This window comes from Balaenoptera musculus, chromosome 1 (genome assembly GCF_009873245.2).
Source record: "Balaenoptera musculus isolate JJ_BM4_2016_0621 chromosome 1, mBalMus1.pri.v3, whole genome shotgun sequence".
Classification (NCBI taxonomy): Eukaryota; Metazoa; Chordata; class Mammalia; order Artiodactyla; family Balaenopteridae; genus Balaenoptera; species Balaenoptera musculus.
The window spans coordinates 60,832,686-60,860,425 of record NC_045785.1 but is presented as its reverse complement, the minus strand read 5'-3'; the positions used below and the strand labels follow the sequence as shown (position 1 = coordinate 60,860,425).

General features: G+C 38.4%; 1 protein-coding gene across 3 annotated transcripts; it reads right to left on the bottom strand.

The window, feature by feature from the left end:
- Positions 1–1,284: 1,284 nt before the first annotated feature.
- On the bottom strand, positions 1,285–24,433 carry CTH (cystathionine gamma-lyase). 3 transcript variants are annotated; one of them, XM_036863830.1, is made up of 12 exons: positions 24,082–24,432; positions 20,560–20,641; positions 18,883–18,978; positions 16,086–16,195; positions 14,177–14,308; positions 10,910–10,967; positions 10,392–10,469; positions 8,658–8,810; positions 7,242–7,363; positions 5,370–5,422; positions 2,125–2,263; positions 1,285–1,858 (listed from the first exon to the last, which is right to left on the bottom strand). In XM_036863830.1, the coding sequence occupies exons 1-12, from the start codon at positions 24,247–24,249 to the stop codon at positions 1,832–1,834; spliced, it is 1,218 nt and encodes a 405-aa protein (XP_036719725.1). In that variant the 5' UTR covers positions 24,250–24,432; the 3' UTR covers positions 1,285–1,831. The 3 variants fall into 3 exon arrangements, with proteins under 3 accessions (XP_036719725.1, XP_036719717.1, XP_036719735.1); XM_036863822.1 differs by having other exon boundaries at positions 1,285–2,263; positions 24,082–24,433; XM_036863840.1 differs by lacking the exon at positions 14,177–14,308 and having other exon boundaries at positions 24,082–24,433.
- Positions 24,434–27,740: the final 3,307 nt, after the last annotated feature.

Here is a 27,740-nt window from a genome sequence, read left to right as displayed (position 1 = left end):
AGATGTGCAGGAAATCTGATTGCTGCCTCTAGTGACAATCCAGGAAGCTAAACAATAACTTCTGTAATAATCAGCCCCAAATGGTTAGGACTTGATTAATAACTGACAGCTTCCTTAATTTTTGTCCCTGCTTTTGACTGAGGACCAAACCTAGAAAACCAAATATGCTCCCCTACCCAATCACACAGGATCCCCACTTCAAGTCAACCAGCCCACCCCTTCCCTAGGCCAACAGCCTCTAATCAGGGCATACTTGAAGCCTTCTCTTTTTACACTACAAAGCTTTTTCATTCTTCTGGCTGCCTTTGTTTTTCTTAGCTTTTTTTTTTTTTTTTAACATTTATGACAGTGATTTAATGTTATTCATTTAAAAGTCATCTAACAGTTTTAAACATGGAAATTTTTGTTTCTCATCCACATTAACAGGCATTACAATTTCTGCAATTCCTATGCTCTGCCTTCCTTTGAGTCTGCCAAAAAACAAGTGACAGTAGCTGACTCCCTTGTAAGCTTAGAATAAATAGCTTTTGCTTTTCTTATTCAAATGGTCATTTGTTTATCCCCACAGACTTAAGGTACTGAAATGGCAAGAAATCAAGTCTTCCGGAAACCATGGTGGGATATAACCAGCCTCAAAATGCTGCTACTTACAGAGACAGAATTTCCAGGGTCCATACACATAATCCAGAAGTGCACAGTACATAAGAATATGTATTTGTATGTATTCTCCTCCTACCCAGCACTATTATTAATCGAGCTCAATGATAGGCTCCCCTGCCCCAGCCATGCCCTTGGGCATGCAGGATCTTAGTTTCCCAAACAGGGATCAAACAGTGCCCCCTGAAGTGGAAGCATGGAGTCTTAACCACTGGACCGTCAGGGAAGTCCCAATGATAGGCTCTTTTTAAACTGAAACAAATGGTGATAGCAAATGTGACTGAAAGCCTTTACTACAAACAATTTAAAAAATCCGATTATTTGACTTACGACGTATTGACAATAGCTTGCTGATCATGCTTCTAGCTATGAAAGTATTTCTTCCTTTAGCCTCAACAAATTTACTGTTTCAGATAAAAATATAAGAAGTAATATTTCTCTATAAAAGTGGCTTTTGAGCTGCCCTGTACAGATTTTATAACTAATCTGCAAACACCAAGATTTGAGCATGATAATTACACAATTGAATTTATAAAAATTAAGTGGCTGAGACCTCTAAGAGTTGGGAATTAAAAGGGCCCAGGAATACAATTTAATGCCACATAATACAGAAATATCACAATGGGGTACATTTGATAATTAGATTTATTTTTTAAAAAAATAGTAAGTACAACCTTAAATCAGTAGAATTTCACAGACGTTTCAGATATTTGATTTTTGGCTTATGGTAATTAAGTGTAAACCATTGCTTTGAGTGCTATTTTCACCAATATACAAAATCACCCTTGATTTAAGAACATTCATTCAATAATTTAAATTCCTCAGAAAGCATCAAAAATGAAATACCATTATATTGTAAACATGATCAACATAAATCTTAAGCTTGAAAAAAAGAACACAATCCCCAATAGCAGCACAAATCTCACCTCCTTCAGAGGCAAATGTATATCCAAATTAACAAAAAGATCTTAACAGAATTGACTTGTCAATTACAATACGGGAAAGAGGAAACTTTTTAACAGGAATGATCCCAGGAAGATTACAGTTGTGAAAGGTAATAAGGTGCCTTAAAATTTTCACTTGAAAATTCTGTGAAGGCTCATTAATGGTCCATTCAATTATTCAGAAGTTTTGATCTTCACAGGAAGCAACCTCTAATAGCAGTTCTGGAATGCTAGTTGTGACTTGCATTTGGAGGGTGCTGTATTAACGGTGCACAAGAAAAATATGTTATTAAACCTTCAGGCAAAGACTTCACCTCCTCCAAGAATTCTTTTCTGAAGACTACATTCTTTTAAATCTGCATTTCGACTGAGTTCCCTATACATTTATACACCCTGTATATTGTAATAAGAAAAGAGAAAACGTTTACAGTCCACTCTATAAACATAGTGGCCCACCCGCCCCCAAGATTAAGCACATGTGTGCGCACACACACACACACACACACACTAAAATAAAACTTACCGCTGCCTTCAAAGCTTGATCTAGATCATCCAGTAGGTCTTGTTTATCCTCTAAGCCCACAGAGAGTCGAATCAGTGTGTCACTAATTCCAAGGACTTCTCTGTCGCTGTTAGGCACTGAAGCATGGGTCATGATTGCCCTGAAAGAAAGAATGAGCAAAATTTTGATCACTATATTGTAGCAGGGGAGGCATGTTTCTATCTCATAAATCGCAACTATTTTCAAAACTTCTCTACTCTAAACATCAAATGCTTCATACACCTACAATGTTTTGCAGGCAAAAAATTAAGGAATTGTGAAAATTATCATTTCTAGTCATGATTTTAAATGAACACAAAGATCTTTTATTGTTTTCATACCATCAGTAAGGTATACTCAATCGGACACTGAAGGTGTCAGTCAAGCACCCCCATGCAGGAGGGGAAGGCATAGCCTCCAGTGTGTGGATTTTAACACCAACCTGAATGAGGCCTTGGCCAGAAGTCATACACCCCATGACCAACCAGCTGCACTTATAAGAGACCTCTTGGATCAAGAGCTGGTCAGAATTAATTCCATCTGGATCAAAGGATCAATCCAGAACTGGACCTTCTGAGGCAGATCAGGGAAAGACAACCTACAATCACTGGTAGCAATCACTAAGCATTAGGAATTAATTCCAGCACATAACTCATGACACAGAGGCCTCAGAGGATGTTCAAAACCATGTAGCAACTCATCGTCATCTCCACCATGTGTAAGAGTAGAGCACCTACTATGGTTCAGGCTCTATAGTAAGAATTGGGAAACCAAGAAGAATAAGATATTTTCTTTACTCTAGGTAACAAAGCAGGAGCTAAAGACTATGACAATTCACAAAACAGAACAGTCTACAGCAAATGCCAAACAAGTATGGACAATAAGAACTGCCAGAGTTCAGGGGCTTCCCTGGTGGCGCAGTGGTTGAGAATCTGCCTGCCAATGCAGGGGACACGGGCTCGAGCCCTGGTCTGGGGAGATCCCACTTGCCGCGGAGCAACTAGGCCCGTGAGCCACAACTACTGAGCCCGCGCGTCTGGAGCCTGTGCTCCGCAATAAGAGAGGCCGCGATAGTGAGAGGCCCGCGCATCGCGATGAAGAGTGGCCCCGCTAGCCGCATCTAGAGAAAGCCCTCGCACAGAAACGAAGACCCAGCACAGCGAAAAATAAATAATAAATAAATAATAAATAAAGAATTGCCGGAGTTCAGAGGAGGGAGAATCTCTGCGGGCTGAGGCATCATGGAGGAGAGGCTTATAGCCTTAGGGAGCGCTTAGATGTACACTGCCCCCAACACTCAACCATCCGCTTCCACCACCAGCAGAAGGAATCACTTTCTCCTATCCACTTCAGGCCCATGGAAAGAAAATCTGAGTTGTGTCCAAAGTAAATGAATATCTTCTTTTATCACTCTAATGAAGTTTTACATGCAAACATCCTCCTTAAAATGTTCTGCCTTTTTAGGCTCTTAATTCCTTAAAAGAGAGTGAATGTGTAGAAATAAGAACTTAGGCTTCTGGGACCAATAGGCTTGGGTATGAATCTCAGCCCCTCCACATACTGGCTGTGTTGGGCTTGTAAAAGTTACCTGTCCTCAGTCAATTTCCTTATCTCAGTACACTGTTATCCACATTTTACAATCGAGAAAACTGAAATCGAGAGTGGATAAGTAAGTTTTCTAAGGTCACCAAGTTAACACACGTTGTTAGGCTGGGAGACCAACCCAGTACATGTTGGCTCAGCTTCCTCCCCGCTGACTGCAATGCTGCACTGGTTGCTGCGTTGTTGGGAGACACAGAATGAGGGTAATAAAACAGACAAGTTCTGACCTAAATTTATTCTTCCACTGGCACTGGGGTTAGCGCCTAGCTGGAGCTCCTGAGGGCCAAGCAACTTTAAACCACATCCCTAAATAAATCAAGCGAGGTCTACTTTTAAGAGAGCCTTAAAGTAATATACGCTGCATTACTACGAAAAATAAACCAATTTCATATGCTGAGTGTGCCCTCTTGTGCATCCAGACTTATTAGCAAGCATTTTCCTGAAAGACTAACAAAAACCTCTATGGCTTATCTTAATTATTTGAATCATTATTTGGGATTCTTTTTTTTTTAAAGATTATGAAATTGCCTGACTCTCCGCATGAACTATAAAGAGGGCAGGAAATGTGCCTAAATTTTCGTAATCCCTGACATTCCTCAGCACATAGTTATTTCAGAATATTCATGAAAATTAAAACATAGAAACATACCATGCATTTAATACAGTTGAAAATTAATAGGTAATGATACTGATTTATCCCTGCAATAATTATAATATATGGTCATAGAAACATAAAAAGAAAAACAGGGTGTAGCTCAGAAATGCTTGCTGGGACAGATAATCATTAAATAATAATCATTATTTTAATTATTAATACCATTTTATGGATGAAAAGATTGAAGCACAAAGGTTAACTGATTGATGTTCTCAAATCCAGATCGAGGCTGCTTTAACCTCTCCGCTCAGTTTCTGACGCAAAGTCTCAAGAGTGAAGTTGCTAACATATTCCTGTGTGACATTTGATTCATCAGCAAAACTTTCTGAATGGTTGTTTCCTTGTCTGTAATATAAGCTGTTGGACTCCCTGATCTTAGGCTGTTTTGTGTTCTAATATCCTCTGGTGCTTTGATAAAATTAGATGAATTGGTTGGGTCAGTTAATGAAGGGTCAGGAATACAGTTGGATTTTCGGTTTATGTCACAGACGACACAGAGCCATTTACCCCCACAGAGAACAGAAAATAAACAGACTTGATGGTAACTAGCAGGGCTCTCCTCTGATAAATAAGAGTGTGGAGGTTTTTTAACAGAAACACATTCTCCATTTCCCCTGGAGTCTTGAAATCAGCCCTTCTGGTACAAAGTCTCCAACCTCCCTTCCAGAGCAGAGTGGAGTAGAACAAGTAGCCCTGGTTCGGAGGTCAGAGAATTACTGCTGGAATCTCCTTCAGGCAAATAGGAAAAAAGCAAAAGTTGGGAGGACGCAGCTTACAGTTTAGTAGCTCCCATGCGATCTTTATCAGGGTCTCCATTCTATGGAGCTAGAGTTCATTCCAACTAGACAGTGCCATGCTGCTCTTACTGTTAAATATCTTGAATGATCCCCGATTTTATCCTACTCCTTTTCCAAACAATCATTACAGCTGAAATCAAAGTTAAAATACTGAGAAAAACAGAAATACTTACGGAAGCTCAGCAAGACTTTCATATCCTCCTAAGCTCTCAGCCAGCGTAAATAACTATGGCAAAGAAAATATTAATATAGATCTTCTACTAAAATAAAAATACTAAAATCTAAAAATAAATGTTGTTAATAAAATGGCCTTGGGACGGGGGATGGAAAATGGTGCAATTATGAATAAACTACAAATTGGATAAAAACTTGGAGAAAAAATGAGAATAAAATCCATAACAATGATTTCACCAATTAGACTTTTTTTTAAATTAATTAATTAATTTATTTTATTTATTTTGGCTGCATTGGGTCTTTGTTGCTGCGCGCGGGCTTTCTCTAGTTGCGGCGAGCGGGGGCTACTCTTTGTTGCAGTGCACAAGCTTCTCGTTGTGGTGGCTTCTCTTGTTGTGGAGCACGGGCTCTAGATTCATGGGCTTCAGTAGTTGTGGCTCGCGGGCTCTAGAGCACAGGCTCAGTAGTTGTGGCGCATGGCCTTAGTTGCTCCGCGGCATGTGGTATTTTCCCAGCCTAGGGATCGAAACTGTGTCCCCTGCATTGGCAGGCAGATCCTTAACCACTGCGCCACCAGGGAAGCCCCAATTAGACATATTATATGTTAACTTTTAAAACATTAAAAGTTGATCGGTACTTCCCTGTTGGCACGGTGTTTAAGACTCCACGCTCCCAATGCAGGGGGCCCGGGTTCGATCCCTGGCCAGGGAACTAGATCCCACATGCATGCCACAACTAAGAGTTCAGGTGCCACAACTAAGGAAACGGCGAGCTGCAACTAAGGAGCCCACGTGCTGCAACTAAGGAGCAGGCGAAGCGCAACTAAGGAGCCCTTGAGCCGCAAGGAAGGAGCCCACCTGCCACAACTAATAAAAGGAGCCCACGTGCCGCAACTAAGGAGCCAATGAGGCACAACTAAGGAGTCCTTGAGCTGCAACTAAGACCTAGCACAAAAACATGACCTCTAAAACCTCAGAATTATTACATTTGAGACCTAGCTCTGTGGTTACCCTTTAAATAAAAATCTCTAAATGTCTATCAAGTTATATAAACTTACTCATTAATATGTATCACTTACTAAATTAATACATCTATTTAACCCCTTCCTAGGGAAGAAGGGAAAAAAAGTCGGTTGTTGTATTTAGTGTTATAGTGTCATAGAATTTCACAACATGTTAAAAATTCTTCTCACAACTGTGTTAAATCAAATGTGCACTACTATATTTCTGACTTTAGAAGTGGACAAATTTTAGAACCAATAGAACTTTGACTAATCCAGCAGCATCCTTTTCTTTAGATCTGTAGTATTTAAAACTCAGTCTTAAATACATTACTGCATGAGCTCAAAGTAAGCCTAAAGTATGGAGTTACACAGGTCTCTCTCCCAGGGCCCCTGAGAGCCTCCTGCCTCTGTGAACACTAGGCAAAGGCCTCCCTTCCGTCACTCCAGGCAGATGCAACCCGGGTGGCGCAGGGTTTAGAAAGCCATTCCTAGGCTGGATTTCAGAACAGCCTTTCGGCATTGCACTGACCACACACTACTGCGGTTCCACATAGTATTTCATTTGAAAAGACGGTTCACTTTAAATTTAAAAACCAATGGATTAGAACATTCTGTCTCTCTCAAATGGATGGCAGTGTCTGCAGAGTTAAGTAAGTTAAGTAAGCAGATTCATATATCTGCTACTGCATCACTCCTGTTTCAAGTGATTTTCCAACCCAAAGCATTTCATGACAAAGAGGCTTGTGGGTGTGAACTCCAGGTACAACAACATTAATATGAGTCGGGTGGAAGTGAGAAATAATGAGTATAATAATGCTATAAGAAGGTCTTAACGTCTACAGTTTAAAAAACTATTTTGAAAGTTTACCTTTAGGTTCTTGAGGAAAGTCTCAGCATGTTGAAGGGAGCCCTTGATATAAAAGGTGATCATCCCTGGGCAACCTGTGCATTGACGCTTTGCCAGCTCATGCTGAGGATGAGAGGGCAGCCCTGTAGTCATAAGGTATAATGAATGTCTTATTTTAGAGTCCAACATGTAATTTCAGAACAACAACAAAATCACCATTTGCTTAAGTCAACTGCAAATAAGCCTAATAATGAGCTTTATGCCATGTTGACATCTGACCTCTTGTTCTGGTCCCTGTCTATCTCTCTAGCTTCATTTTGACCTATCTTTTCTGGTCTCTCCTTGCTCTAGCCATGCCAGCTTTCTTTACACCAGTGGCACCACACTCTTTTTCATCTCAGGACTTGTGCACATGCTGTCCTTTAACCTGGAACATTCTCTCCACTGACTGCCCCCTTCCCTCCGTTAATATATCCTCTGTAATTTTTTGCTTAATATCTGTCTTATCCACCAGACTAACTCTATGAGGAGAAAGCTATTTCTTTTATTAATAATTGGATCCTAGTTCCGAGTGCAAGGCCTGGCCCATGGTTGGCATTAATAAACACTTACGGAAAAAATCTGAAATGTCTTGTCCATGACCTTTTAACAAATGCTACCCATTCCTCAGGGCACAGCCCAAAACTTTTCTCCCTTCCTCCATTCAAAATGCACACCAGTCAACAGCTCTATACCTAGTGTACATATTAGGGCATTTAATCTCATATGTATTTCTGCCTTGCCTTATCTAAATTCCTTAAGGGCAGGGATCAAGCCTAATTCTCCTTTACACCAAGACTACATGGCTGCACATCTCAAAAGGGTTTAAAAGAACTATTTACTTAAGACGACCACAATTAAAAAGTCTGGTAAAATAAATTCAAAGAGTAACATGTAAGTCTGCTAACTCACATGAGCATTTCTAGATGTTGTGAAAGGTGAAGAAATTCAAAAAAAAAGTAAGAGAATTTCGGGGAAGTTTTGGTACCAAATATCAAGTCTCAATCTATATCAGATAAAAGTTAGAGCTAGTGCAGAATATCAGACTGATAAGATTACAAGCAAATTACTGGAAAGTACAAGGTTGCAATCTTGGAACAGGTATACACAAACCTTCAAGCTAAAGACAGGAACATCTAATATGTAAGATTAATTTTTTAACATCCAAGCAACCACTAGACTATAGACAGCTCTAGGCCAGAGATCATGTCCATCTTCTTTACCATCAGACCCACCAAAAAGCCTGACACACAGACAGACAAAAAGCTCAATAAGTGAACAACGTAAAAATACATGAAAGCACCTAACTTACAAACAAATGTTACATAAACAGGATGCATAGGATAACACTTAAAATCCTAGTGTAAGCATATGTGCTTAGAAAGCAGATTAACATACCGGGATAAATAACCTTTTCTACCCGAGGATTCGACTCCAAAAACTGAGCAACTGCCATTCCATTTTCGAAATGCTTCTCCATGCGGATTTGTAGGGTCTTCAGACCTCGATTGCAGAGGTAACAGTCAACAGGAGATGGAACTGCTCCAAGAGCTGCAAAATGAACATGTCCTGGATTAGTCTGAAGGTGAGGAGGCACCCAGAAAAGCCTCTCACTGCTCTTTTTCATTATAGTGACTCTGAGAAGTTAGCGACAAAGCCCAATGTTTGAGTTTTAGTGGGAAAAACTAATATATCAAATTAGAAACATGAGAATGAAGTATAAAACATGATTAGTGAAATGGGCTTTAAAATGAGAGGGGAAGGCTTCCCTGGTGGCACAGTGATTAAGAATCCACCTGCCAATGCAGGGGACACAGGTTCGAGCCCTGGTCTGGGAAGATCCCACATGCCGTGGAGCAACTAAGCCCGTGAGCCACAACTACTGAGCCGGAGTGCCACAACTACTGAAGCCCACGTGCCTAGAACCCGTGCTCTGCAACAAGAGAAGCCACCGCAATTAGAAGCCCGAGCACCGCTACAAAGAGTAGCCCCCGCTCGCCGCAACTAGAGAAAGCCCACACGAAGTAACAAAGACCCAACGCAGGCAAAAATAAATAAATAAATAAATAAATAAATTTATTTAAAAAAAAAAATGAGAGGGGAAATGAATATCCTGAAAACTAAGTACATATACAATGATATGAACTTTTCAAATATGAGCATCAATAGCCTTTTCTATGATTTTAATGAAAGGACATACTGCACATAGTTTAATCTTGTATTTCTTTGACAGTATTATAATACACAGAGAAAATAGCAGTTCAGCTCTTATTATTTCTGAGTGTTCTACCAATATTCTATTTAGCTTTTGTCTAAAGCAGGCTGTGATTTCCCGTGCCTCAGTCCTTTTTTTTTTTTTTGTAAACGAAAGGAATTTATCAAGCAATAAATTTTGGTTTCCTTCCTCAGTGCCCCCTTTTGCTACCCAACATGTTTCCCCTGGAAGGGGATTTTTATTCCTAATTATGTTTGTATCTTATCTTTCTGTCAAATCACAGTGGTTAAATCAAGTCTCTTTCAATAAACCCTTCTCCATACCTGAGATAACTAAACAATCTAAACAGAAAACAGACGTTTAGACACCTGTTGAAAAATATGTTTATATGTTAAGTGCCATTTAAAAGTTATCATCATTTCAGATATAAAAGGTATAGTACAAGAAAGCCATCATTCCAAATGTTTAAAAAAAAAAGACAAAAAAATCCATTAAGTCATAAAACTAAAAATTCACTTGAGGGACTTCCTTGGTGGTCCAGTGGTTAAGACTCCACGCTTCCAATGCAGGGGGCATGGGTTTGATCCCTGGTCGGGGAACTAAGATCCCACGTGATGCTCGGCGGGGCAGAAAAAAAAAATTTACTTGAGCTTTACCAAATTATGACCAAAATTAACATGGCTTTGAAAAATAACAAAACATATCTCTTGGTCATGTTGTAAAGCCCTATTATGTTATAACTGTATTTTTATAACCCAATTTTTCTTTCCTATAAAAAATCAGAATTTTTCCCATTATTTCTCATTTCTTCCTAAATTAGTGGAATGCTATCACTTCACAGCACTTAGTGGAAATACAAATATCAAATGTAGTCACTTTGAGAGCATAAGGGGAAATTTGGGTTTTTTAATACTTACAATTTTGCAAGAAACGGAGCCTATTATGAAGCCTCTCAGAATTAAGTGACACTAAGCCCATCACAACATCACTGTGGCCTAAAAAAAAAAACAAAAACAAAAAACTTTAAGTTAAAAACAACATATGTTTATTCCTCAGCTTATAATTTCTAAAATGTGATTTTCACTTGAAAAAACTCTGGGAAAAAGCCCTATAGAATCAGTTTAAATAAACTTTAGCAAAAGCTATACCTTAAACAATAAAATTAAAGTCATGTAAAAATTAAATGTTTCTTTTTAAGCTATCAGCAGGATAAAAATATAACATTTATAGTAAATTTTAATCCTCTGCTGTTAAATCATGAGCATAGTTTTGTCTGCTATAAATGAAGTCCTATATTTAATCAAAGTATTTTCTTACTTTCTACATGAGTCACAGAGAAAACCTGCATAATAGAAGAAAAGAGATAAAAGGATAAAGCCTTATGCTACTTTCATCTATTGATGGAAAAGAACATTCTAAGTGAAGACTGTCTTACCATTCATATATTTTGTTGCTGAATACATGCAAATATCAGCTCCCAGAGCCAAAGGCCGCTGAAAGGAATAAAAGGTTTTTATTCCAAATGGGAAATCACTTGAAAATATGCTTCATTGCCTGCCTATTTATTATTGTAAATTCCATTCCTATTCTAACTTTTAAAAATATGCACATCTTAAAATTTCCAGGAACTCTGATACTATCTTTCCCTTTTCTCCCTCACACCAAATAAAAATACAAAGTATTAGAACCAGTATTAAATCCAAAGGCACAAATTTTCTGGAAATAGCAGATAAACTGAGGTCAACAGGTCTTCTGAACTTGTTTCTTTAGAGCAGTTGCTGACTAGCCCCTAAATTTATTACCTATAGCAGAGATGTTGGCATTTTATGACTCAGTAAACACAAAGAATAGTTGACACAAACATTGAGCAATTGTTCTGTCAAGTAAGTATAAAAGTGATTTGCTTAGGTTTTTAATCATTAAAACCTTACAGTGTATGCTGTGGTTATTTATTTGATTTGCCATGATCTTGACCCTTAATTACGCTTTTATTATACTAGTTTTGCCAAGTGTAAAATCACTTATAAGGAAATTTGTTTAGATTGTTTTCCCTCACTGAACTTACCTGCAAAGTAATTCTTTAGTCTTAGATGTCTTTGTTTACAGTGAAAATTAAAGTAATAATCAACTTATTCACTAAATAATGTAATATCAACATCTTTCCATTTAAATTTCCTTTAAAATAAAGTCTGTGTGTGTGTGTGTGTGTGTGTGTGTGTTTAACCTCCCTAGCTGGGGAATATGGGACTTTTCATTTAGGGTTTCAAAAATAGGACATTTTAAGTGTGGTATTCCTCAAAGCACTCTCTACATATGTGTTTGCTCATCTCTAAATGATGAGTCAAACTAGATGTTGTGGGAGGTCTCTTCCAGTGCTAACATTCTGTAAACTCTATGGTCAAAAGGAAAAATAGGGCTTCCCTGGTAGCACAGTGGTCGAGAATCTGCCTGCCAATGCAGAGGACACGGGTTCGAGCCCTGGTCTGGGAAGATCCCACATGCCACGGAGCAACTGGGCCCGTGAGCCACAACTACTGAGCCTGCGCATCTGGAGCTTGTGCTCCGCAACAAGAGAGGCCGCCACAGTGAGAGGCCCTCGTACCGCGATGAAGAGTGGCCCCCGCTCTCCGCAACTAGAGAAAGCCCTCGCACAGAAACGAAGACCCAACACAGCCAAAAATTAAAAAATAAAATAAAATTTTTAAAAAAGGAAAAATAAAAACCAGTAACTAACATCTGTTGATGCCATTATGCTCCAAGAATCATGAGTTACTTTACAAAACTCAGCAAAGCACTGTTCAAAATACTTTACCTAACTCAACAAAATCAGTATGTTTATGACTCTAATTGTACAGGTGGGGAAAAGGGACTAAGAAAAATAAAATAGATCACTCAGATTTAAAAAACTGGTAGAGCCAGGACTCAGACTACCGGAATTCAGAGGTTCTACATGGAAACTTTATGCTTGTATGTCCATTTTGCCTTTTGTGAGACTTATAAAAGATCAAGAAGACAAAAGACAGGAAAGAAAGAACATACCCAGTTTTCATGAGTGTAAAATAATGAGAGGATCTTTTCAGAAGATTTGCTTTGTGGAACCAAATGTTGTTCCACATTTGGTTTGTGGTTGCCTAGGGACATTGTGATTCTGATTAATTCAACTGGAATGAATCCAGATTGAAATGAAGCAAATTGCAGTCCCTGGCATGAGGAATGTGATATGGGCTTCAGAAAGGTGGAAAAACTGGACCTATTTTAGTGACAGCAATAGGAGAAAAAGGGCAAGGCCTGATGAGTAATCTGGGCAGGCCCAGCTAAAACAATTCATGCGATCTCTTTGGGAATATACAGGACTCATGAGGACTCAGCTAGAGCAATCCTATGCTATAATAACTGCCCTACTGTAAGCGGTAGATGGGGTAAGGAGTTGGGATAAAGACTCCAAGAGTGAAAATCACCTGGGACAAATAGATGATGCCAGGAGATTTTCACCTGGAAACAGACTGCCTTACTTGATATAAGAATCAGCTGAAGCTATATCATGAGCCACAGGTAGATGATACATGAAGCCATCTGAACACATTGTAGCCAGGAAATGTGTTTCAGGAAAGGAAGGTAAAACATGGTAGTGCCTTCTGAATAAAATGGAGTAAGGTGAAGAAAAGCTTTATGCAGACTCCTAGGGAGTCAGCCAACTTCAGGGACCCAGAACAGAAGCAGGGAATATAAACAATTGAGCTTGTAAACATCTGCCTAATTGAAGAGTTGGAGAAAATGAGCTGGGGTTTCAGGAGCTCTGCAGAATAAAGGTGAACTACAGGAGGTGCAATAAGAATGACCACAGGATACAGACAAAAAGGAAAGAGCAGGGAGATGGTAACTCCTAAAAAGGAAAGGAAACAGAGTTGGGTTACTCAGAGGAAAGAAAGGGAGAACGTGTGGGGAAAAGGCAGACAACCAGTCAATTATAGAGAGATCCCAAGATGATTTACCAAAAGGAGCAAAGCAGAAAAGAAGAAGAATCTGGAAAAATGTACGAGAAAAGAAAGAAAGGAATTGAGGATGAATGGGAGGGTTTGAGTGGGGAAAGAGGTGTATGCAGAGGACAGGCAGGAAAAGAGATAGCCTAAAAGGAGCACTGTAAAGAAGCTGTACTCACAGATACAAGGTGAAACATGGAGTAGAAATTCATGATACAAATAAGGTAAAGATATAGAGGGCCGGGCATGGTCTTTGAAGCACTGAGGGAAGACAAACTAGAAAGAAGGAAGACAAATGGAGAAATAATGTATGACGTACACTGAGATGTCATTGAATATAGCTTTTCTCTTCCTTTTATTTGCAAAGTTAGCCAGGTTTAAATATATATAAAATAATATAACTGACCTGGAACCAACACATAAACATTGAAACCCCTACTATATACCATCATATAATACGGCCAGGTCTTCAGAGAGTTTACACAGAGAACTTAAAAGCTTTAATTAAGACAACATTTAAAACACACAAAGTCCCATACAACATATTAACGTAGGGTTGAAAAGATATTAACTAATGGTAGAAAAGATCCAATTTTAATTCTTTGCCTAATCAATAATTATGAGCAGATTTCATGTAATTTAATGCAAACAAGTCCTTTCTCTCCTAATTACAGGTACCTGTGTAGTCTACTAATCAGGCCAAAAATATTATTTTCAGTTACCTGGAAATATGCCGACATAAAAGTGTTATCCACGACCAAAATAATGTCTCCATGTTTATGGACAGTATGTGCACAGGCTTCAATGTCAATCATCTTCAAGATAGGGTTTGTGGGAGTTTCAATCCAAACAAGCTAAAACAATTCAGTAGATGACAATAGTTTGTAAAAACACACTGCCAAACATCTATCTCATATACTGTAACCATCTGGGAGGCTACATTGGAAGACCATGGATGATGAAGTTTAAAGGTTTGAATCTGAATCCTAGCCCCATGAATTTCTAAGAAGTCATCATAGGTAAGTAACTAACCCTCTACGTTCTTCCAATTTTTCATCTATACAATAGGATTGATAATATTTACCTTATACAGTTGTTGTAAGGATCAAATGAGATAATGTACATATCAGCAGAAAAGCGTTCAAGTTAATTATTGTAATTATTTTCCATTAAAAAGAGGATGAATTCCAAAGACATAGTTCAATGTCTGGGAATGTTGTTCTCAAAGATAAATAACATAGATTGTCTAAGTTTACATTCTGGAATTTTCAGTAAAGAGAACTATCTCTATGACGCCAAAAATATCCTGAATAGTAACTTAATGCCAGGTGCACTAGAAAACTACAAAATAAGTCCCCAGAACTTGAAGAAGAGCATGGGTTTTAGAGTGAGGAAGAAAAGTGACACACACAACAGAAATCCTGGCCACAGCTCACTTAAGAGACAGCATCATATTTATCTGTCTATTCTGAAACCTAGCACAATCCAGGCACATCATGGATGTTTGATAGTTATAGAAAAGACCAAAGAAAAGAATTCTGTTTGTTAAACAAGCTGCCACTGTATTGATTGACATTATCTACAGCTTTCTCTTTAAAAGAGTTAATGGTTCTTTCTTCTATGTAAATGGGCAAGTGGTCTGGTTTAACTCTCTTCCTACTCTAGAGTTTTACTGTAGAAAAGACATGGTAGTTAAAATAATGCATATTCTACAAGAACAGAATTATTTAAGAACATATAAAAATTTATTTCTGGGTAAGAATTTATTATTCCCATTCATAATAAAAAATTAATTAAAATAAAAATAAGTAAATAAATACAAAGTAGATTTTACATAGACTTAAAAAATCTACTTCAAATGATGAGGCAGACATTTCAGGGGGAAAAATGTATTAATTCAAGTTGGTAAACAGCCACTATATAAAGTTCTATTGACAAGAATTAATATACACACAATTTGCTTTCCTCCCTTAGAAAGACTCAGACCAGCTATTTTAATAAGAATCTTTTCTCCCAAGCAAGAAAACAAACAAAAACCAACAACAACAACAAAAAAAACAAGTTCCTTTGAAAACAAACCTTAATCACTCAAAGCTCACCCTGGTGTTAATCTTCAAAGTAATTTGTGTGAGAAAAGTTTTTCATTTTTTAGCATTCACTGCAACATAATCTTGAGTACAATTCAAACCTTTTAATCATTAGCAAAAAGCTGGAAAAGGCTGACACTTATAAAAGGCACTGGTCCTTCTTTTCCCCATGCAGAATTTCAATGAAGTCCCAAGAAAGAATATCACATATGCCATTCATTCCAGCACAAAACACCTTCCGGTGGCATACAAGCTTCCCAGGATGGAAGCTAAAGATTGCTTGTGGCCCATTCTCTGTTTCTATCATTTTGCTGAAGTATCCCTTAGAACCCTTAAACCTATGCTTAGGGTTTGGGGGCTTACAAGCTTCCTTTTCTGTAACATTAGGCTATACTACACAGAAGTCAGACCTATCCTAATCTTGATGGTTTCCCATGGCTTCCAGTAAAATTTGTTATTCAGATTTAAATTATGTCCTCAAGCAAACAGAAATGATGAAAACAAAACATCACAAGGAAAACAGACAAACTGAAAACTGAGTTACCTTGGTTTCTGGAGTAATAGCTGCCTCTAACAATTTGGTTTTTGAACAATCAACAAAAGAAATCTTTAATCCAAATTCAGTTGCCACCTGCCTGAAGTACCTGTTTGTACCTGAGGCAGAAGAGAATCAGATAAAATGAAAACTGTATGAGGAAATATTAATTCCTTAAAAGTATAAACACTTTAAAAATATAAGGAAGTGTCAATCACCAATAAAGAAACAACTAAAAGCAATTCTACTTTGTTTGAATAATTTGACCTTCTTGTATACTAAAGAATATAAGGCTTAAATTTTAAACTAAAAATCAAAGAGTCAAATAAAATACACTTGATACCCACATCAAGTGGTGTGAAGCAGAAGATGTTTCTTAAAATACACAATCTCTACTCTTCAAACATGAAGTGGCATGCTTCCTGAAATATCAATATCTTTTTTAAACAATTCCTTCCTAGTACTCATATCTAAAATAAATGAATTGGGACTTCCCTGGTGGTCCAGTGGTTAAGATTCCAGGCTCCCAATGCAGGGGGCCCAGGTTCGATCACTGGTCAAGGAACTAGATCCCACATGCCACAACTAAGACCCAGCACCACTAAATAAATAAATAAATAAAATTTTAAAAAATAAAATAAATGAATCAATGCCAATGAAATATTCAAAATAAAATTTCAAACTGATTATACTTTGGTAAGAGAAAATAATTGGTTTTTATCCTTTGTACTTTCTCAATCTTTTTGTTATGTGGTTCTGAAAGCTTTAGTAGACAAATGAGACAATGTAAATCAAACTACTAGAGTTTTACAGTGAAAGAAGATAAATCATTCAACTTAGAATAGTTTCTTTTAAAAATACGGTTCTGGATTTGATGTTTATATATGCGAATTTAAAGAAAAATTTGCTGTTATTGATAGGGAACCAAAAAAGAAAAAAAAAATTTATCATCAAAGATATACTGGAGGGACTTCCCTGGTGGAGCAGTGGTTAAGAATCTGCCTGTCAGGGGGTCCAGTGGTTAAGACTCCGTGCTTCCGACGCAGGGGGCGCGGGTTCGATCCCTGGTCAGGGAAGGCCACGTGGCCAAAAAATAAAAAAAAAAATAAAATAATGGGCTTCCCTGGTGGCGCAGTGGTTGAGAATCTGCCTGCCAATGCAGGGGACACGGGTTCGAGCCCTGGTCTGGGAAGATCCCACATGCCGCGGAGCAACTGGGCCCGTGAGCCACAATTACTGAGCCTGCGCGTCTGGAGCCTGTGCTTCGCAACAAGAGAGGCCGCGATAGTGAGAGGCCCGTGCACCGCGATGAAGAGTGGCCCCTGCTTGCCACAACTAGAGGAAGCCCTAGCACAGAAACGAAGACCCAACACAGCCATAAATAAATAAATAAATAAATTTAAAAAAAAAAAAAAAAAGAATCTGCCTGTCAATGCAGGGGACACGGGTTTGATCCCTGGTCCAGGAAGATCCCACATGCTGTGGAGAAACTAAGCCCGTGTGCCGCAACTACTGAGCCTGTGCTCTAGAGCCTGCGTGCCACAACTACTGAAGCCTGCGCACCTAGAGCCCGTGCTCCGCAATGAGAAGCCACGGCAGTGAGAAGCCCGCACACAGCAACAGAGACTAGCCGCTGCTCTCCGCAACTAGAGAAAGCCCACGTGCAGCAACGAAGACCCAATGCAGCCAATAAATAAATAAATAAATTTATTTTAAAAAAAAGATATACTGGACTTTTGGTAGACTGATCCTAGGTAATATAAGATGGAAAAAGAATGTAAAGAATTGTTAAAAAATCAACAGCAGTTTTCAAGATTTTGTACCTATATTTACCAAAAGGTGTTTATAATACATTATAATAGTAACAAAAGGTTTGATTTTTCTATAATTTCAATTCATCAGACTATCATAGGGTACTATGATAAAATATAAAGCATTCTGCAAATTTCTGAGAGGGATAAAATGATTACTAACAGTAAGTCTCTTCCTTCAAAGGACTTACAGATTTAACTTTTTGTTCAAATAGGAGATAGATAAAATGATAATAATATTCTATGTCACATTTTAATTATTTGGAAGCATTTGGTATATATGTATAATATACTTACAAAATTTTTTCCTGTTGTTTTGAACACAAAAATCAGTCTTACTTAAAGGTAAGGGCAACTTGTCTTCCTTACCTTCCCACTTACCACTTTATATAACTAGCATTTAAACAATTTGGAATGAAAGTTCTTAAATTTGTATCCATGGATAGGCTTCAAGGGGTAAGGGTCCTTGAAGAGGAGCCTTATCATTTTAAAATTAAAATGATAAACGTTGGGTATAGTCTTAAGTACATTTTTTGGAGAAAGAGGTCTATAGCTTTCAACAGATTTTCAGAAGCTTCCCTAAAAAAAACCCGCAAGGGGCGGGGCGGTTAAGGGTTGGGTAGAGTTAAGCCCTTTGAGAATGACTTGGGTTATAGACCATCTTCACTGCAGGTAAAAATTTTTAATTACACTAGAACACTCTCTCTTTAAACACTATCTTCTCTAGAGTAGAGTATGTCTGGAATAAGCTCATTCCAGCTGCTTAAATAAAATTGTTATTAAACAATCTCTCTTATAAGCAAGTTCTGGAGCATAGACCATAAGAGTTTATGCTCCTCCTTTATCAAGTATGAACCAGCATAGAGGTGTTCATCATATTTTGAAAAGATAATCAATAGTCAATAATCCTGGTAGCACTGTTAACATAATTCAGGACCCATTTTATTGTCTTTAAAATATCAGCTGAAACAACATGAATGAGAGAGGTCACCTACCTCCATACACATCATCCATACAAATAATTTGGTCTCCTGCTTTTAAGAGATGGGTAACAGTCACAGTGGCTGCTAATCCTGAAGCAAAGGCCAAACCTAAGATAAAAACCAAGTTAGAGTAAGCCAAAATGTCAGAACTATAGGTTAAAAACACCTACAGTATTTATTTGCATTACTTTATATCCCTCTCTCTGCCGACTGAAAGATAACCGTCACTACTGAGTCACCAGAAATCCCCTGATTAATACCGTTACAAAATCCCCCTTTCTATTTCAAAAATAAAATATCTTTAAAATAAAAACACTTAATTCTGCTTTGGTTATAACATTTCTCTGAAAAGCTTCAAAGAAATAATTCTTTACAAAATTCTGAGACAAAAGACCATTTGCCAATTAAATTACACTTTAAAAGTAAACTCTAAAGAAATTTCAAACTTGAGGAATAGAGCTAAGATATGATTCATCCATTAACTATATGGATATGCAGTTGAGAAAATATTTTAACAAAACTCAAAATCAGACCTGATAAATTTAATAAATTTTATTTTTAAAAATTTTTTTAATGTGGATTCTCTTTAAACACATGTGATCCTGAATCTCATATTGAACAAAAATAGTGAAACTGAATAATAAAAAAATAACTGGCATTGTACACATTAAACACTGTAAAGAAAAATACCCTGATAAAATATCAGTGTATCATCTTGATGATAAAAATCACTTGTGACCGGTAGACGGGATATCCAATTAACTTGGAAAATGTAATTTTTGCAAAGTTTTTTCAGAAAAGTTGAGGTTGACATTGCAGTTCTCTACTAAGCAGATCTGTGGTCCAGCAATGAATTCATACAGAAAGTTAACCTTTAAATCCAGCTCAAAACAACCATGTTTTCTGGAGCCCACCTGAAAAAAGTGTCTGGCATATGAACCCTCAGCCTTTATAATTTCTGTGGGAAATAATATTCCCCACACATTACTAAATTTAAGAAATTTACTGTTTAAAAAACTCCCCCTCTCATCCAAAACAAAAGAAACCCCCCCAATCCCAAACAAACCCCAAAACTCATATTAACATTTCTGATTCCTACACTCTTACTGGGAGAAAACTCCTTAGACTCTCATTTTTTTTATTCACTATTCTGCCCTCATTTAGTATCATTTGTATAAAAAGTACAAAGATGATTTAACAGCAGTCCACTCCCTTCATGGAAGAAATTCAAGTTTTGAGGAGTTAATCCCTAATCTCCGAAAGCACGGTATCAAGGGTCCCTGGCTATTGCAAGTGTTCCTTGGTGCTACTCTCAGGCACAAAATAGCAGGTGAATGAACCAGAGTATAAGAAAGTTTATATTCTCATAGGTGGTATTATAAAACTTAGTTAATTTGTATCTATTTATACTGACAGCTTCAGAGGAAGAGTGCATTTACATGAATACTAAGTGGCAAATTCTGCCATTTTGCCTCTCTTCATATTTATTTTCACCTTATAATTACACATATACATATGAAGTCAGCTGTGGAACCTCGAGCAAATAATTCAATGTCGTAAAAAAATAAGAGTTTTGGACTAGCTAATCCTTATTTCTTTCCAATTCTACATTCTGTGCCTCTATAATTTTTTCTATACAAATAAGAATGGATTCTAGATTTTACAAACTTTGAAATGAAAATCACTTACTATACTTAGCCCCATCCAGTGCTGCCACTGCTTTTTCCAAGCAATTCCTGGTGGGATTTCCAGAACGGCTGTACTCAAAACCCTGAAGGAAAGAAGTTAAGAGTTCATCCTAAGAGATTTAAATTTATTATCAGAGTCTTAACATAGACATTTCCTCAATTACAGGTCCATCCTGCCATGCCTTTCTGTTATTTATCTATTACATGTCTTGCCATTAGACAGAAGCATCACTGTTGTGGCCGTAGTGGTATGGAGAGGCCCTGAAGTCAGCCAAACTGGATTAGAATTCTGTGTCTGCCACTTATGAGCTACATGCCAATAGGTTAGTTACTTAATATTTCCCAGAGTCAATCTCTATACTTTTAAAATGGGAATAAAATACAGATATCTACTTCATAAAATTGATGTGAAGATAAAATGAGATAATAAGTTCTCTGCATGATGCCTGGCATGTGCTAACCACTAGATAAATGGTGGTTTTTATGTTAGACTCACCTCTACCCATTAATCTGGGGATATTAGGAAACAGGAACCACCTGAACCAACAAAGTCAACCTATTTCTAACCTGCATTTCATTTCCTAAAAAATAAGTGATGTGAGTTCTGTTTAGCATCCAACAGGAAGCTATGAACAGATCTTACAAATGCTTGAAGTTCAGATCTTAGCTCTACAAAAGCAACTCAAAAAAGAGAGTAATTCTCGGCAAAACAGCCCTATACAACCCCTTTTTAAAATTTGCATTATATTCCTTTTATATGTATGACCAATTCTCACTAGCTGAATTCATCCAGTCATTTTATTTGATTAATTTATCTTTATTGAGGTATAGTTGATGTACAATATTACATAAGTTTCATGTGTAGAGCATAGTGATTCACAATTTTTAGAGGTTATGTTCCACTTAGAGTCATTATAAAATATTGGCTATATTCCCTGTGTTGTACTATATATTCTTGTAGCTTATTTATTTCATAAAGTAGTTTGTACCTCTTAATCCCCTACCCTAAGCTCCCTCCCCCCTTCCCTCTCCCCACTAGTAACCACTAGTTTGTTCTCTGTATCTGTGACTCTGCTTTTTGTTGTTGTTGTTATATTCACTAGTTACTGTTATTTCTTAGATCCCACATATAAGTGATATCATACAGTATTTGTCAGTCTCTGTCTGTATCCAGTCATTTTATTTAATCCTCACAATCTGCTCTAAAGAAAGTAAAGCCAAATGTTACAGGGAATGTCAGTGCCAGAATTCAAAGCCAGGACTTAAACACTGACTAAAAATCCTATACATACTTTTCTCCTTCTGCCTCATATAGCACATAACAAAACACAACCACTCTTTACACCTGTTTCTGATTGACGAGCTCCCAGTATTAGATATAGATATAGATATGGATATAGATATAGATATTTAAGTTTTGTTGCTTTTTTTGTTTCCTTGTTTTTGACAAACCGAGTAGACATTTTATAGGGCTCCAGGATATCCTCATTACTGCCCACCATCACCTCCTTGATATGACCTGCAGCTGTACTCCAGACAGAAAAAAAAGTTTAGATTCATGTGGCTATTGCCATGGAAAGGTAGTCCTATGTCTCCCTAAATATTCACTGCAAAGATTTAACTTTGGGGTGGGGGGGATGGGGAGAAGCGTATTTCAGTGCCAATTCTCACACTCTCATTCATTCAATGACTTTCCAAATGGAACTGGAGAATTAGATACTTCTCATTCAGCTCCTCAAATTCTCTTTAGTGCTCTTAACTGACATTTTAAAGATATTAAGAGGAGTTTGTGGATTTTACCACCCCTGCTGGCTCTCTGAAAACATTTAATTATTAATATCACAGCTAAATTATTAACTTTTGCACTAAATGCTAAAGCTTGGGCAGCTACACATTCACAAAGCCCTACACCAGGAAGAAACTTGGAAGACAGGTTGTGTACACATTTTGATTACAAAATATAGTAGCTAGAAGTATCCTAAACCAGTTGTAGAAATGCCCTTAGAACTCTACTTCACAAGACAAAGGGCCATGTCTAAAAGAATTTTCCTCAACTTATATAACATAACACACTAAAGAGGTGTTTGAAGTATAATCAAGGTTTTGGATCTACAAAGTTTATTCAATTACAGTTGACACTTGAACAACTCCCGGGTTAGGGCACCGACCCCCTGCTCAGTGGAAAATCCATGTACAACTTACGGTCAGCCCTCCATATCCGAGGTTCCTCCATATCTGTGGTTTACGTCCCCAGATTCAACCAACTGCAGATTATGCAGCACTGTAGTATTTACTATTGAAAAAAATCAACATATAAGTGGACCTGCACAGTTCAAACCCCTGTTGTTCAAGGGTCAACTGTAATTTCTTCTGGACCTCAGCAACTTTTAAATACTCCAAGATCCATCAAGTATGCTACCAAAAAAGGAAAAGCTATATAATTAACACAGAGGGCTGTCTCATCTATGACTCTGGGTAGGTTCCTTTTCTATAAAAAGTATATAATACCTGTCTTGCTCTCTAACCTGGTTGTCAGGATCAAACAGAAAAAGTACAAATATGAACACCATGAAATAGCAAACTACTGAGCAGTTATAATGTACAATGCAGCTTAACATACATCTCAACAACTTATGTGGTAGGTACTATTATTAACCCATTTACACAGGATCAACCTGAGGCTTAGATAAGTCAAGTAACTTGCTCAAGATCACCTGGCTAAAAAGAGGTGGTATCAGAATTCAAACCTAGGTCCTCTGACTACATGACTTAACTCTTAATTACTAAGCCACACTGATGCAATGGGTTAGATTATTGCTAGCATTACTGTAGTATAGCACAGTGTAGACTAATGCCCAAGAGTGGGTGGGGTTCCAGAGCAGTACTGCATTGGAATCCCAGCTCTACTACTTACTAGCCATGTGGCCTTCGCATTGATACTTAACATCCCTAAACCTCAGGTTTTTCATGAGAGAAATAAGAACCTAGTTCATACTAGAATTGCTGTAAGGATTATCTGAGGCAATATATGTAATACACATGATATAATGTAACTATGAATCTGGCTCAATGGCTATTAATAACTACTGGAATAATACTGGGAATTAATAGCTATTGGGAATAATCTTGATTCCAGGTGACTTATGAGACAATTTTTTTCTTAGTTGACTCCTTACTATATCTTTACAATTTTTTTTGCTAAAGGTAGCTCAAGGAAGTTATGACACTAGTTCTGAACTGCAAATTTGCCAAAATCACATGAATATCAGTCCAAATCTATAGGGCATGTTGGACAAACTGTTCCTTTCAGTCCTGCTTATCAAAAGAAATGCTTATCAAAAGAAATATGATCGTTGAACCACTCAATACAAAGCTTTACTACAAGGAGGTTTACAGGTGTAGTAAACATCCTTCCTGATATACACAAATTACACCTCACAAATTACTTGCGTGCCTTCCTAACTTATAAACCATCTCTCTTTTACCGCCCAACACTGGACCGCCCCAGACAGACCCAGCTCACCAAGTGCCGGCCAGGAGCCCCTTGCTTGAACGTGGTGGACAGTGAGATGGGGGGCACTACGGCCTGGGAAGTCCATTGCTCTGGTTCCTGGCCCACATGGATGGCCTGCGTAGCGAAATGTTGGAACCTAGGTAGGAAACCGCGTGGGGAGGCGTCTTCTTCCTGCATGCTGATCTGCGAAGGAAGGCGAGAGTTAAAGAGCAAGGAAGATAAAACTATGAAACTGGTGAGTCGGGGCTTGAAAAAGACACCGAAGAATTAGGCGAAAGAGAGGTAAAGGTACGCCCAACCGGGTGACCAGCGGCGAGCGCACAAAAGCCGGACTGTAGCAGAGACTCTATTAGCGGGCCCGGAGCTTTGCTTCACCTCGGGGCGGAACCACCGCGACCCAATGAGCGCAGGCCCCGACGCGGTCCCTGCTCCTCCTTGGCCGGCAGCGGAGGCGTTGCCTGGAGCGTCGCCACCAACCCTTGGCTCAGGACTTGGAGTGAAGCCGGGGTCCTTGTGCCCATTGGTTTGTCCCTGCGGGTGAAATTCCTGAGTCCCGGCCCAGGGAAAGCTTCATTGCTGGCTCCTGTGAGCCACCCAGGCGTCTGTGTGACCTCAGACCGGAGGTTCGCCGGAGATGTGCAAAAAAAACTGGCTTGACACTGAAACCGAGTAACCTGTAAACAGGCCACGCAAATATCCTCCTCTTACCGTAGCCCTTGCCCCGACCCCTCCCACCTCCACCAACCACCCTTTTTCCTGAGGGCGGTTCTGACGGACGAAGCGACAAAGTGGAGATCGGTGACGAAAACGGTGGCCCAAGCTGCCAAATGGGCACCTTGGATTCTCATTAACTGAGGGCAGCCTGCCCTTGAAACAACGCTGAACTCTGTAATGACCCAGTACTTAACGTTGATTGAAACAGGAGTGAGGGTCATATTTTTCTTACGTAATAGTAGAGCTACTGTAGTAAGGATCTCTAAGCAGGATTCCGGCAGCTTCCTAAGAGCTATTCAAACGACTTATTTCAAGCATCATTATCTTCTTTTGAAGTACCCAGAGAAACTCTCCCTGATGAAAAATATATATATAGTGTGTGTGTCTTTGAAAAACTTATTGGAGCGTCAAATCCTTACACAAAATGCCTTCATTGTTACACAATTGACAGCAACATCCCCGTAGGAAAAAGGAAGCAGTCCCCTGTCACAATTTATTCACCTATATCCAGAGCCCTACTCTCACAAGGAGCACTCCTTTAAAACAGACAACAAAAATCTCCTTGTTCCCTAAACAGTACAGACTTGACCTATTTACTATTGTGACAATTTTCTAGGACTAGGGTTAGGAATACTTCTGTTCCTGCAGAGTGTTAGCTAAATATCTGAAACTTTATTAAACCATTTAAGAAAGAAGAGAATACAGAATAAACGGCTCTTAAAATTACAGGAAGGACTGAAGCAAATGGCTTTTCAAATTAACTACCAGGACACAGCCATTAAGCACTAGGAGAATAGGGTCTAAGGACCTGCAAACTTTTAGAGACCTAGCAAAATTTTTAGCCCTGGGGGGAAAATGGATGGACTCCAAAACACTAATAGATATTAATGTATATTTAATTAATATTTTCTGTTAAAAGATAACATATCAACTGCAACTCATCTCAAGAGATATATAGCTGTACATGGGTATGTTTTTATGTGATATGCTGCTTAGGGACCCGGAGGGTCTAAAACAGTCCTAATTAGTTTACCTCCTAATATTTGTGAACAAACACTGAGTTGCATGAATAGGGATATTTTATTTAGTATTACCATAACAAAAGATTCTTTAAAAAATGACACTGGACTTCCCTGGTGGCACAGTGGTTAAGAATCCGCCTGCTAATGCAGGGGACACGGGTTCGATCCCTGGTCCGGGAAGATCCCACATGCCGCGGAGCAACTAAGCCCATGCACCACAACTACTGAGCCTGTGCTCTAGAGTCCATGAGCCACAACTACTGAGCCCGCGTGCCACGACTACTGAAGCCCATGCGCCTAGAGCCCATGCTCCGCAACAAGAGAAGCCACCACAATGAGAAGCCCACTCTCCGCAACGAAGAGTAGTCCCTGCTCTCTGCAACTAGAGAGAAAACACGCATGCAGCAATGAAGACCCAACGCAGACAAAAATAAATAAATAAATGAATAATAAATAAAAATAACACTAATATAAATGCTCTAAATCGAGCCTTTTTCATGCTCATAAATGGAGAAAACTCTGTTAGGTGGCAGCTCACTATTAGGTATCAAGGATTCCTATGATTTAGTAACTTTACTTGTAGGAATTTATCCTTCAAATGTATTCCTGTCTGTGTGTGAGGATGAATAAGGATGTTCTTTGTACCTATTTTTGCTATTTTTAATAGCAAAAGGATGAAAAACAGCTTACTTATCCATCCATAAGAGACTGGTCAGTGTGTTATTGATACAGTTCTGTGATGGCTGCAGTATAGCTGAGAAGCAGGTGAGATTGATCTGAGTTGGTACGTCATGATCGCTAATTTCTGAGACAGCAAAGCAAGGTGCAAAGCAATGTATATGCTATGCTCCTACTTTTTCAAAAGAGTATATACCATGTTGTGTTATTTTTAGAGGAACACATATGATTTAATGTGTATAAAAATCATTCTGGGGGAATTCCCTGGTGGTCCAGTGGGTGAGACACTGTGCTCCCAATGCAGGGAGCCTGGGTTCGATCCCTGGTTTGGGAACTAGATCCCACACGCATGCCATGACTAAAGATCTCGCGTGCCGCAACTAAGACACAGCACAGCCAAAATAGATAAATAAATATATATATATACATATTTTTATACAGCGGGCTCTTATTAGTGATCTATTTTATACATGTTAGTGTATATATGTCAATCCCAACCTCCCAATTCATCCCACCACCACCACCACCACCACTTTCCCCCCTTGGTGTCCATACGTTTCTTCTCTACATCTGTGTCTCTATTTCTGCCCTGCAAACTGGTTCATCTGTACCATTTTTCTAGTTTCCACATATATGCGTTAATATATTTGTTTTTCTCTTTCTGACTTACTTCACTCTGTATGACAGTCTCTAGATCTACAAATGACCCAATTTCATTCCTTTTTATGGCTGAGTAATATTCCATTGTATATATGTACCACTTCTTCTTTATCCATTCGTCTATCGATGGGCATTTAGGTTGCTTCCATGTCCTGGCTATTGTAAATAGTGCTGCAATGAACATTGGGGTGCATGTGTCTTTTTGAATTATGGTTTTCTCTGGGTATATGCCCAGTAGTGGGATTGCTGGGTCATATGGTAAATCTATTTTTAGTTTTTTAAGGAAACTCCATACTGTTCTCCATAGTGGCTGTATCAATTTACATTCCCACAAACAGTGCAAGAGGGTTCCCCTTCCTCCACACCCTCTCCAGCATTCATTGTTTGTAGATTTTCTGAATGCCCATTCTAACTGGTGTGAGGTGATACCTCATTGTAGTTTTAATTTGCATTTCTCTAATAATTAGTGATGTTGAGCAGCTTTTCATGTGCTTCTTGGCCATCTGTATGTCTTCTTTGGAGAAATGTCTATTTAGGTCTTCTGCCCACTTTTGGATTGGGTTGTCTGTTTTTTTAATATTGAGCTGCATGAGC

Bases quoted from the DNA above. Each gene is read 5' to 3' on its own strand.
- CTH (XM_036863822.1), bottom strand. From the start codon at position 24,249: ATGCAGGAAGAAGACGCCTCCCCACGCGGTTTCCTACCTAGGTTCCAA. The intron at 8,811-10,391 runs GTAAGTATTAAA...TTCATTTTGCAG, and splicing joins GCTCCGTTTCTTGCAAAATT to CTCTTGGAGCAGTTCCATCT. The intron at 7,364-8,657 runs GTATGTTAATCT...TTATGACTACAG, and splicing joins AGAAAAGGTTATTTATCCCG to GGCTGCCCTCTCATCCTCAG.